The sequence below is a fragment of the Penaeus vannamei genome, chromosome 37 (assembly GCF_042767895.1).
Source record: "Penaeus vannamei isolate JL-2024 chromosome 37, ASM4276789v1, whole genome shotgun sequence".
NCBI lineage: Eukaryota > Metazoa > Arthropoda > Malacostraca > Decapoda > Penaeidae > Penaeus > Penaeus vannamei.
In genome coordinates this window covers 14,126,275-14,139,381 of record NC_091585.1, presented here as the reverse complement: position 1 = coordinate 14,139,381, position 13,107 = coordinate 14,126,275, and the positions used below count along the sequence as shown (strand labels likewise).

General features: G+C 38.0%; 1 protein-coding gene across 1 annotated transcript in view; it reads right to left on the bottom strand.

The window, feature by feature from the left end:
* LOC113811682 (dCTP pyrophosphatase 1) overlaps positions 1-12,545 on the bottom strand; it is a 16,633-nt gene extending 4,088 nt beyond the window's left edge. Inside the window, exons 1-4 of the mRNA XM_027363471.2 lie at positions 12,489-12,545; positions 9,588-9,647; positions 8,825-8,981; positions 1-1,557 (exon numbers count right to left, since the gene is read on the bottom strand). The exon at positions 1-1,557 is cut by the window's left edge and continues 4,088 nt beyond it. Of these exons, the coding sequence (XP_027219272.1) occupies positions 1,276-1,557; positions 8,825-8,981; positions 9,588-9,622 (474 nt within the window). The 5' untranslated portion in view covers positions 9,623-9,647; positions 12,489-12,545 and the 3' untranslated portion in view covers positions 1-1,275. The remainder of the gene's footprint in view (positions 1,558-8,824; positions 8,982-9,587; positions 9,648-12,488) is intronic.
* Between the last annotated feature and the right edge of the window lie 562 nt (positions 12,546-13,107).

Below are 13,107 nucleotides of genomic sequence, written 5' to 3'. Positions count from 1 at the left end.
TTCCCTAAAATTCAAAATGGTGATGTGACCCATTTATCTTGCTGGGTAAAAATGGAAACATCTAAAAAAATATATAAATTTCTTACCTATGGTATATATATATAACACTCTGGTCAAAAAGAGTATCAACATTTCAGCTGAGATTGAGGTTCAGCATCATGGCAAGGATGCAACCACAATGAAAACCTTAAAACACTATACCTCAAATTACCTTGTGAACCAGAAAGAAAAAATAATAAAAATTATATCATTGACCTGAATAACAACTTGTGCATTCTTTCATAGGCTCCTTATGCTACCAAACCCTTTGCTCTTTTCTTGCCTGCAGACAAGAGTGATGACTGTGATACACTTGTGCATTGGGTAATAATTCTCTCTTGTGCTTTTGAAAAAAAGATACATCAACAATGCATTTCCTTAAAACTATGCTATTCAACAACAAACTTTCCTTTTGTATGTGCTTATTGTAACAACACTCAAACTGCATCAACAAGGAATGGGTGGGAATGTTTCTGCCCCTCCCTCAAATAATGCTGCTCCAATCTCTCCTGCTTTACATTCACTTCAATGGAAACCCCAATTCTTCCCTTAACCCAATAATGACAGATAAAAAGTTTCAGCAAATTCTACTGACGATGAGTGTACAATAGTGTGAACCACTCCATGCCTGGGTGACTGTCCAGATTGTGGTCAAGCACACAATCTTGGCAGTCAAAATGTAGACTTATGACATGAAGAGGTGTCATCCAGCATCTGTGACTATTCACCGTGATGAAATAGTATGTTACCTGTCACAAGTGGGTTAAGCATCTTATTACTTAACAGCTGTCCCCCTTTAACACATATTTCTTTGATCATTATAACTACCACCAGGTAAAAATGGAATGCTCTTCATGGACAGCTTGGCTTCCTGTCATGCTGTGTTGTGTGATTTTGAGCTTAAAGACAGAAAAGGAAAAGAGGCATCGGAGGGAAATGTGGCAAGGGAAGATTGAAGGATGAAATAAGGGAGGTGGAGAACAAAAGGGAAGAAGGTACAGATAGAATAAGGGAGGCGGGCCACATAAGGAACAGAGGGGCAGGAAGAAGGACAAAAAAAAAGAGAGAAAAATGGAAATGGATAAAAGAGATAATATAGTGATTGACTGCAAGAGACAGAGGGAGACAGCATGACAAAACCCATATGATAAAACAGACAGAAAAATGCCACATTCACCCTTCACAACTGACACACACACACATATTCAAGAGAAATGTTACTTTTAGCTTCATTCCTCATTCGCTGCCATCACCCTCCTCCCTTTCTGGCTGGGGTTCCTCGCCCGCTGGGGCCTCCTGGAGAAGGTACTCAGGATAATCATTATACTTGTCACTCCGACCGATTACTCTTTCCACTGGGTACTTCTCTGCATTCTTGACCATCTTCTCTTTCACCGCCCGAGGCAGATCAATCTCACACTGTTCTGCCAAATCCACTAGGTATATCAGAATGTCACTGAGCTCTTCGCCCACGCGGGTTTTCTCATGCGCTGAGAAGTCTGGCAGCCCTCTTGTAACCTGAGGGAAGAAAGGCAGGATAGGAGATTGTGATTGCAGGGAATCCTGATGCATATACATATTCATTACTAAATGTATCCATAAACAACTACAAAAAACAGTGAAAGGATAGCTAACGTTGCCTGCAGGGAATAAACATGTCTATTTAATTAACATTGGTTGAGAAGAAAGGAACTGATTTGCTAGTATAATCTATAATGAAGGACTGTGTGTTTTATGCACCGACACTTCTGAAAGAAGAGTCGGTGCATTACTAGCGCAACCAAGTAACAATCATTGTATTTTTTCATAACCATTTGCTGTCGAGATAAATATGCATACTGACTGCATAGAGTGGGTTTAATTAATAAATTCATTTCATTATCATTAACTACACAAGACTAAGCTAATTGCTAGTGTAATCAGGAAACAACCATTGCTTCTTTCACTACAAGGATAGTGTTTGTGTGGTTTGATAGGATTTTTCCATGCATTTTATGAACAGTTAGCAAGAAAGCAACTGAGCTGACTATACTGTCTAGTGTCAATAATTTCATGTATTTCATGAAAACATCAGCTAAGAAACACACACACACACACACACACACACACACACACACAAACACACACACACACACACACACACACACACACACACACACACACACACACACACACACACACACACACACACACACACACACACACACACACACACACACACACACACACACACACACACACACACACACACACACACACACACACACACACTTACATATAAAGGTATCATATTACAAATCCAATTGAATAATATTCAAATTCTACTATCATTATCATCATGATCCTCATGGCTATTATCATCATTATTATTATCATTACTACTATTACTATCATCATTATCACTATTATCATAATTATCAGCATCATTATCATTAATATTATCAAGATAATCATTATTTTTATGATTATCATTATTATTGTCATTCTTATTATCATCATTATTATCATCATCATTATTACTATCATTATTATTATTATTATTATTATCATTATTATTATTATCATTATTATTATTACTATTATTATTATCATTATCATTACTATTATCATTACTACCCTTATTATTATCACATTATTATTAATAATAGTATCATTATCATAATCTTTCATTATATCACTATCAGTATTACTATCAGTATTACTATCACTATCACTACTATCATCATTATCATTATCATTATCAACAACATCCTCATCATCATCATCAAAATTTTCATTATTGTTATCATTATATGGAAAACATACAGCCTACAAATTCCTACATTCGAAATGGCATCTGCCCTTGGGGAAGACCCCAACGCAGCTTCTGCCATCAGGTTGTCCGATACCAGTGCTGCCACAAGGAATAGTATGGTGACCTAAGCAGACCCAGCAGAACACTAACTCCTGCTGTTCTGCAAACAACACAAGCCAGCCCTTGGCCACTGTCCTGGACCCGTCACCACTTCAACACCTTTCCCAGTTATATTTATTTGTTTATGGTAATGTATTGCACTCTTTGTACCAGTAAAGAGCCAAGCCATATCAATCTATCACAGCGTAATTAATCTAGTATACAAGGCTCTAAAATAATCAAATCGAGGCTCTTACACATTATCATTATCATTAGAATGATTGTCAATATCATTATTATTATTGAAATTACTATTATTATTACTATTCCCATTGTTATTATTATCATTTAATGTTTAATGATGGAAAATATGCTAAACATCAAACGTCATATAGCACTATTGAAAAGTATTGCATAAGAAAGGGCAAAGGAGAGTTAAAGATTATGATAAGATGTGTTAGATGCCACAGGTTTAAGAGTGTTATAGAATAGTATGGCAATGAAAAAGGAAAAAAGGGGAGCAAGTGAACTAGAGCAGAAATTAGTAGAAAGGGTGGGGGGGGTTAAGGGGGTAGGGCGATTGAGTGAATAATAGTTTATCCGTCACTGGGGAAGGTATAGGAAAAATGTTCAAGGAAGAATAGAAACAGCTGTTGAAAAGTTGGACAAGAATCCAGGGAAAGGGGAAGGTGTTAGATGTCAAAGATTAGAGGGTGTTATAGGAAAGTATGGTAATGAAAAGGGAAAGGAGGGCAATAAATGAAGTAGAGCAGGGATTAGTAAAATGGGGAAGGTTAAGGAGGTAGAGCGATTAAGTGAATCTGTGATAGGGGAAGGAATAGGGATAATAGGTGATAACAGTAAATATTGTTGTCTAAGTAGTTGGGGATTAGGAATCTGAGGGTTAAGATAAAGGATCAGGCGTAGGTGAAGGATTAGTGTCTGGGGGTTTAATAGAGAAGGTGGGGTCTGGGGAAGGGTATTGTGATAAAAGAGATTCACATGTGTATCCAGGAGGGAGTGGAAGGGATAGTAGGGAAGGATGGAGTTTTGGGGGTGTTTTGGTTTGGGTGGTTGAGAGAATGAGATATGTGGAAAAGAATGGGGTATCTCTGGTATCTTGTTGAGAGGATGAGGTATTTAGGGAAAGGGTTGGGGGAATATAAGGGGGTAGAGTGATTGAGTGAATTTTAGTGTATCTGTAACTGGGTAAGGAATTGGGAAATTGTTCAAGAAAGATTGAGGAGGCTGTTGGAGTGGTGGGAGGAGAAGAATCCCAGGGATGAGAAAGGGGGACTGGGGAAGGTGGTGAAGTATCAGGAAGAATGTCTGGAGGAGAGAAGTTTGGAGAAGGAAATTCTTGTGAGTATTCAAGTGGGAGCAGTGGAGAGGGTGGGGTATGTTGGGAGGGTGTAGGAGGAAGGGGGGGTGGAAGGAATTTGAGGAGGAGAAGGATGGATATCTGTAACTACTTCAAATGTAGGAGTAGGAACAGAAGGATTTTGGGGTGAATGAGGGAGCGAAATGTTCTCTTGGGTCATCTTTAGGAAGTTTTGGATGCCTTCAAGGGTGTCTGGAGGAGAGTTGGGTAAAGAAGACTGAGAAACAAAGGTTCTCTTATGAGGAGGTGAAGAGGAGATAGATATCTGAGGAACAGAAGAAGAGGAAGGTCTAGGAGAGAATGTAGTAAGAGAGCGTGGAATGGAACGTTTAGGTTGCCTAGTACGACAAATAAAGTGAGGAGGAGGGGTAGGTATTGGGGAAGTGGTAGAGATAGGAGTATCTGGATTTAGAATGGAAAACGAATTTGACTGGTGGATAGCGTGAATAGACATAGGTTATAGGTTTAGGGTATAGGGGAGAGATACCTTGGGAGATGCAGAAACATGTTGTAAAGATGGTGGGTGAGCAGAGCGAAGGACTCTTTTGGAATAAGTCGAGAGAGAAAAAACATCATTGTCGTGCTTCCTGTCTGGCCTCATGTAGAGTTAGGCCTAGTTTAAATCTGAGGACTGCTACCTCACATTCAAACTTATGGGCAGGGCAGCTCCTATAAAATACATGATGGGAGTCTCCACAATTGGCACATATATGTAACTGAGTAGGGCAATTTGAACAGTCATGACCAGGTTGGGCACATAGAGGGCTGTGGAGCAACAATGTTTGGCTAGGTGGCAAAAATACCAACATTTCTGACATTGACGAGGAAGGGGTTGATACTGTTGGACATGATAAAACAATCCACCAATATAAAGCTTATGGGCGAGGTCTTGTCTATGGAAGCTAATCTTGGCAATATTGACATGGGATTTATGCTGGCCTCTGGGAGTAGTGTAACACTTTACTGTCACTGCATCATATTCAGCAAGGCAGGAAAGCAGGTCATTTTCAGTCTTGATCAGTCCTTGTCATACATGGGACAAGCATTTGGGGGAATAGAAACAGTTCCAGTACAAGTATTAAGAGAGGGGTGAGGTTCAGCAGGAATGGGTTTGCCAGTGAGGTCAGTTAGGGAAGATAGTTGAGATTTAACTGTGACAAGATGTGAACAATCAGAGTGACTGCGAAAGGTAACCTTGCCTACTTGTTTCTGGAGGTACTGCTGAAAGAGAAGGGTATTCTCAGAATAGGGGATTGTGAGGGGAATCACAAAGAATTGATCCCATTTGGCTGGGCCAAAGAGAGTACTCAGAAAGTTTGCAGAGGTAGAAGCAGTAGAAGGACGAGTACGAGAGGAAGATGGGGTGGTGTGGAGTGGAGTAGTTCTACGGGGGGAGGCCAATAAGGATAAAGAGTAGTAATAAGGGAAGAGGAGGTGATACTGAAGAGGACTATGCAGATTAAGAGGAGAATGTTGGGGAAGAGGAAAGGGTGCTTTCTAGAGGTTGATTAATAACCTGGGTGGATGTTTTGGAATGGTTAGAGTTGTTCGTAAGCGTCAAAGAGGGGGTATTAGTATCAGTGGTCGGAGTATTAGTATCAGTGGTCAGAGACATGGTCAAAGGAGGGGCAGGGGTCTGAAAACATTCAAACTCAAATTCAGATAGGCTATCTGATGAAGGGGCAAGCCTTAATGCCCATTTTAAGGGTAAAGAATCTTCATTATTGGCCATGGTGAGCCTGAATAAACTGGGTAAAAGAAATGGACTACCCCTTAGGGTCCCCATAAAGGATAAGGGCTAGGCAATTAACCAAGGGAATTCCATGCCCATGGCTCCCAGAGACCATTCGTGACTGACAGAAAGCCAGCCTTTCATCCTTTCAGCACAGCTCTCAAACCTTAGGAATGGGATAGAAGAAGGGAATGAAGAAGATATGAACGAGGAAAGAAGAGAAGAAAGGACCAAGCAAAATTTGTTGTGGCGAGGGCTGAGGCCCAAGGTAGGGGTGATCCTCTACACTGGGTCTCAGTCTTCATCTCCTCAGCCCTCCCACGACGACAATGTGCAAAGTATTGGGAGGGTATTATTATCATTATCATTATTATCATAATATCATTATTATCATCATCATCATCAATATTATTATTATCATTATTATTATTTCTATTATTATTATTTCTATTATTATTACTTCTATTGTTATCATCATCCTTATCATTATCATTTTTATTCTCATCTTTCTTATCATTATTATTACCATCATCATTATTATCTTTATCATTATTTCTATTATTATTATTATTATTATTACTATTATTATTTGAGACAAGTACACTGCACTGAAGTTGTTAGACCATCAGTTCGTGAACATTTATTTCTGTGATTCTCCAAGGGGGGAAGCGAAAGGCTGTTGCATCATTTACAAATGAACTCCTTGCAACCATTAAGAGTAGTAAATCCATTGCACCTGGGAATCAATTATGACATCATACTTCTTGCAAAGGTACAGGTAAAGGAAAGAAATCCTCTTCTTGATCTCATCAACCTAACTTATACAACAGGCATCTTGCCTACTACATGAAAACAAGCAACCATTATTCCCATTCCGAAACCAGGACGGCCTTATGAATATAGAACAATATCTCTGGTATCCTGTCTCTCTAAAGGGGACTTGAAGAAGAAAAGATGGAGAGGGAGAAAGTGAAGGGAAGGAGGCTGAAAGACAAAAGGGGAGAAGGGAAGGAAAGAATGCTGAAAGACAAAAGGACAGAAGGGATGGGAAGAGGACTTAAAGAGCAAAGGGAGATAGGGAACAGGACAGGGCCGGGGAAGGGAGAAGGGGCTCAGAGCAACAAGGAGGATGGGGGAGAGAGTAAAGGGGATATGGGAGCAAAGGAGTGGGAGAGGTTATAGAAGAGGAGGAGAGACAGGTAGGGTGCAGATGTAGGGCTAACACTGGGAGGGGAAGAAGGAATCTATGGCAGATTTGGGAGTGAGAGAAGGTGGCAGAGCAGGCAAGGAAAAAGTAGGAACAGAAGGAGAAGGAGAGGGAGAGGGACAGGGACAGAGAATGGGAGACAGAGAGGAACCGAGAATGAGAGAAGGAGACGGAGAGGGACAGGGACAGGGACAGAGAATGGGAGACTGAGAGGAAGCAAGAATGGGAGAGGGAGAGGGACAGAGAATGGGAGAGGGAGAGGCAGAGGGAAATGAAAGAGGGATAGGGTGGAAAGGGAGAGGGAAAAGAAAGTGGGATAGGGAGGAAAGGGAGAGGGAAAAGAAAGGGGAATAGAGAGGAGAGGGAGAGGGAAAAGAAATGCGAAAGAGGGGAGAAGTACCTCTTAAATTTCTTTGTTCCGTGGATTTCCACAGGTCCCATTAGTAACAGTAATAGTAATAGTAATAATAATAATAATAAAAATAATAATAATAATAATAATAATAATAATAATAATAATAATAATAATAATAATAATAACAATAATAATAATAATAATAATAATAAAAAAAAGGTATATAGAAGAAGAAGGAAAAAGGGACCAGATCAATGTATCTCTATAACCATTATTATATTATTTTCTTTTTACTAGGCCCTAGTAGTTATTGCTTACTATTCTTCATTATTTAATGATAATTCCCTTATTTAGGAATACTGAAATAATTATCCAAAGTCTTCCCTTATCAAAACGCAGGAAGAAAATAAATATCAATATCACTATCATTTAAGACTAATGATCAAAAGGTATCAACATTACCATATTACCTCTTCATTATCAGACCTCTAACTGTTATGAAGATGTAATGGTCCATTATTCTCATTCAGGACTTTTCTACAACCATGAGAGAGGTAATCAAAATCTTAGCCCCTTGGTCTATAGCATCTTATCAAACCTTATAAAAAAAAAAATAAAAAAAAAAAAAAAAAAGTATGGTCAGTCCCTAATATAACATTCACTCTTTATCCCTAGATAGTTAATAACAAATTTTAACCCATTTACAACGGGTGCCCACATATGAGGGACCCGGAAAAAAAAAAATTGCCGGGAGTCCTGCCAGTGTGACGCTGTATCAGGGCTTGCGCTCCGACTCAACAGCAGGCCAGCCAGCCCCGCGCACCATTTTTGTAGCTGCCCGGAAACTTTTATTTTCAGCTTAAAAATATACCAGCTTTAGTGGGTTAAGGAACTATTTATCAAACTAAATACATTCTGAATTCCTCACTTTACAGTTTAAATTCTTAATCAACCATCCCTTACTCAGTCTTCTAAGCTCAAAATTAACAATCCGCAAACTACAATTCACAACCAACACCATAATCTCCATGATCCATAACCAGATTAAAGATTGTCAAAATCCACACACCATGATGTAAAATTCATTGCAACCCCGTGGTCTAAACCAAAGACCAAAATTTCAAATCGGAAATCCACACTACTTACTCACAACTCTCTGCTCCCATTTACCACCATCCACACTCGCTACTTGACCCAACCCCACAGAGCCCCCTTACCTCTCCACGCCACTGGAACAGTTCTGAGAGTTCGCCCACCTCCCCTACCAGCGCCAACAAGACATTCCGTGGAGGGTGGAACTGTGCCCAGTTGCGCTCTTTACAGAAGTTGTGCTGGTCGGAACGTATCTCCTCGAGGCTGAGGTTTGAGCTGAATCTGTTAAAAGAGGATGCTTGATTGGTTTAATCTATTCGAAACATTATCACATAAAATTCTTAAATACATTCTCAAGACTCTTTTTAATCATACATATTACACAATGTAAGTATCATATGAAACTGTAGCATATTCATGAAACAAGCAATTAGTTACTTGTACGAGAGGATAGATAAGAAATGTATGAGCTTTAAACGTGCCCCTAAAATGTCTTTGATTACAGTTATTCCCTCGGTCTAATCCACAATCAGCAACATGCAAGGTGTGTTTACAGCCTATATCACAATGCTGCTTATGTAAAATTTTGATGAGCAGAGACACTATTAATTTGATGCTCTTATATTCCTAATACAGAGTCCAATAAATGCAAAACTAGGGACTAAATAACAGCAAATGGGATTGGATAAGTATTAAATCAACAATGACCATACTAATCGGCACATTAATCAATGACTTCAAATTATGAATAACTAAAAGAAAATACTAAAAAAACAGTTTTCTCAACTTGGACATCAAACACTTTGAAAGAAAGAAAGAGAGAACAAAATATATAAATCAGTCACTTATCAATGTTAAATAAAATGTGTATCCTCATACTTCACTCACTTGAACTCTCTGTCCTCAGGATCGCTTTGGGCCATGGTTCTGTCGTTGGTGATGTGGTGCCTGTTGAAAAATTGGCATTAACATATCATATTAAGATTTTCTTTTATGTTTATGCCATCTTATTTTTCTTGCGGGTGACATAGCTAAGAGGTAAAATCCTTGCTTTGTAACTGCAGGGTCCTTGTGTACTAGCGTACTAAACAAGCGACTTTGTCAACTCAGCTATGAATAACAACCAGCATCTATTGTTGGGGTCAAATTTGGGGTGGAAAGAAAATTGATACCCTACCACATCATTACTGAGCTTAGTAGGCCTACTCCTCTGCAGTTGTCTCTGACTCCTACTTTGTCAGAGACCAATACCATATTTTCTGGTGACAATTAGGGTGTCGCACAACACGTCGCGACACCTAAAGGTGTCTCAGGATCAGAGGCAAGACAAGCTGCTAAGTTCCCGCCACTTATGTGTCGTAGTGGGAATGGTTGCAGCTGACGGCTAGCTTTTTTACAGAACTGGTTATTTTTTGACCGGTACAGAGTATTTTGAAATATAATATCCGAGATAGCTTTTGGTATTTTATGGTGGGTTGTGTGGTATAGATATGCAATATAAGTATGATTACTCATAGAATATCCAAAGTAGGAAGAATGCATCTGGCAACTCGATAAATGTTTACTGCCTACTTGATTACTGTCGTGCGAGAGGTGTCGCATTTGCAGTAACCATTCGAAAAGATGGCACAACTTTGAATCTATTTTTTCTTGAAGTTAAGGTTGGTAAGGATGGTAACAAAAATAACACAATATAGTTACAATAATTACAGTAAAAATAATAGCAACAATGTCAACCAATGACAATAATGACAATACTAACAAATATACTAAGCCATTACTATTAACACCAAAAACAGCTGCAAGCACATTTCAAAACAATACAAATCTCAAACATACTTTTATTCTCAGTAAAGAAAACTGTTAGTATTTGACTTATATTTCTGTAAACCAAGCACCATTTAATTTTATGACAGACAAGGCAACTATTCAAAATGCAGCCCTCCTTCATTGTACAAGTATATTTCAGAGCATTACTTTTAGGCCATCAATATTTAGAGACTGAAAAGTTTGTGGAGTTTGCTGATTAAATTTTATCCTTTTGTGACTATGTTTAGAAAAAGGGATGTTGATCTTTTATTGTTGCCACAAAAAAATTATAGTCTTGTCATGACAATTCTATTCTGAAATAAAGCTTGTACACACACACACACACACACACACACACACACACACACACACACACACACACACACACACACACACACACACACACACACACACACACACACACACATCAGGTCAAAACCTCTATACCAGACTTCTGTTTTGTAATACCTAATAATCTAGTTCTTGCTACTGTAGTGGCTCCTGTAACTGTCTCATATTGTTTACATTTATAAGATTTGCGAAACTTAACACCCTGCTGACTGGCAGAGCTATAGCCATCCTGGAAAGCCTACCCTTCAGGAAGGGCATGTTTATACACGTCATGACTCGCTCTAGAAAATTAGCGGGAAGGGCTGGCAGTACAGAGAGAACAGAGCGAACATTCTGCTGAAAAAGGCCAGATGGTTGCCAGGGATCACTGGAATGAATGCCACACAAAAAAATCTGGGAACATCAGTTTAATCGGAAATAGAACCCTGACTTAAATGTTTATTGCTCTTCGCCCTTTCATGCCTATGAGCTGTGGGTCGGTGTTGACTGTTTTGGGTCCGGTGGAAGCACATGACATGTCTATTCCATTGGGGCATTTAGATTATTGGAAAAAACAAAGTCTTCTTCCAAACCATAACATTATGTCACTATTAATAGATGACATTTTGTTCTAGTGAAGTGAATAAGGAATAGGAATTAGGGAATGGGAAGGGAGAAGAGAGAAGAGAGAAGAGAGAAGGGAAGGAGAGGAAGTCAGGGAAGGAGAGGGAAGGGAAGAGAAGACACGACGGGATAAAGGATGAAAGGAAGTATGGGAGGATGGACAAAAGGAAGGAAATTGAAACTGAAATTTGAAGGAGGAAGGAAGGAAGGACAGAAGGAGAAAGAAGAGAAGGAAGGACAGAAGGAGACAGAAGGGAAGGAAGGAAGGAAGGAAGGAAGAACAGAAAGAAAAAGGAAGGAAGAACAGAAAGAAAAAGGAAGGAAAGAAGGAAGAACAGGAGGAAGGGAGGAAGGAAGAAAGGAAGAACAGAAGGAGAAAGAAGGGAAGTAAGAAAGGAAGGAAGGAGGGAAGCAAGGAAGGACAGAATTCAAAAAGGAAGGAAGGAAGGAAGGACAGAAGTCAGAAAGGAAGGAAGGAAGGAAGGAAGGAAAAAAGAATGGAAGGGAAGATGGAAGGATGGAAGGAATGAAAAAAAGAAGGTAAGAGAGGAAGTAAAAAAGGAAGGAAGGAAGAAAGGAAGAAGAAAGGAAGACAATAAGAAGCAGAGAGGGAAAGATATAGATACATAGACAAAGACAAAAAAGAAACACATACAAATACTGAAAAATGAGAAACAGAAAAAGTGAAACTTTTATAAAAGGAGACGAAGAAAATAAATGAGAAGGAAACAGACAAAATATAAAAAAGCCAAATAATAAAAACACACCGACAGAAGGAAAGACAAAGACAAGTAAACAAAAAGGAAAAACATTCAAAAAACAAATAATAGATTTTGGAAAAAAAACACACCACCGCAAAACAAAATTCCAATTTACACGCACTCCACAAAATCATAATTATTATTTATCCCATAATTATAAACCTTCGAGATCTCTTTAACCACATCTGCACCAGATATGACACTGTATTATGAAGAAACTCGCCTAAAAAACATTAATTAAAACGAGTACAGGTTCCCGACCTACCTTCACGTGCCGAGTTTGTTTACCTTTGTCAGCTGTTGCATGGGTTAAAAATGTTTTCTTTTTTGGACTGGGTTAAAAACATTATTATAATTGAGGTTATCGTCATCTTAATGTAGTTATGGCTGTTTCTTTAGATTTGTTTGTTATTTCGCCTCAATTTATTTTATTATGTTTATTTTTAAAAGTTATTATTATCGCTATTATTACTGCTATTATTATTGTTATAGTTATTTTTATTACTATCATCATTATCATTGTTATTATTTCTCTTTTAGCATTATTATTATCCTCATCCTTATTTTTACCGCCATTATCATTATCCTTATTATTGTTGCTATCATTACTATTATTGTTATTATCATTATTATCATTATCATTGTCACTATCATTAACATTTTTATTAATATCACCATCATTATTACTATTACTGTTATTATCATTGTTAGTATTATCATTATCATTATTATTTTATTATCATTATTATCATTATTATTATTATTATTATTATTATTATTATTATCATTATTATCATTATTATTATTATTATTATTATTATTATTATTATTATTATTATTATTATCATCATTATTATTATTATTATTATTATTATTATTATTAT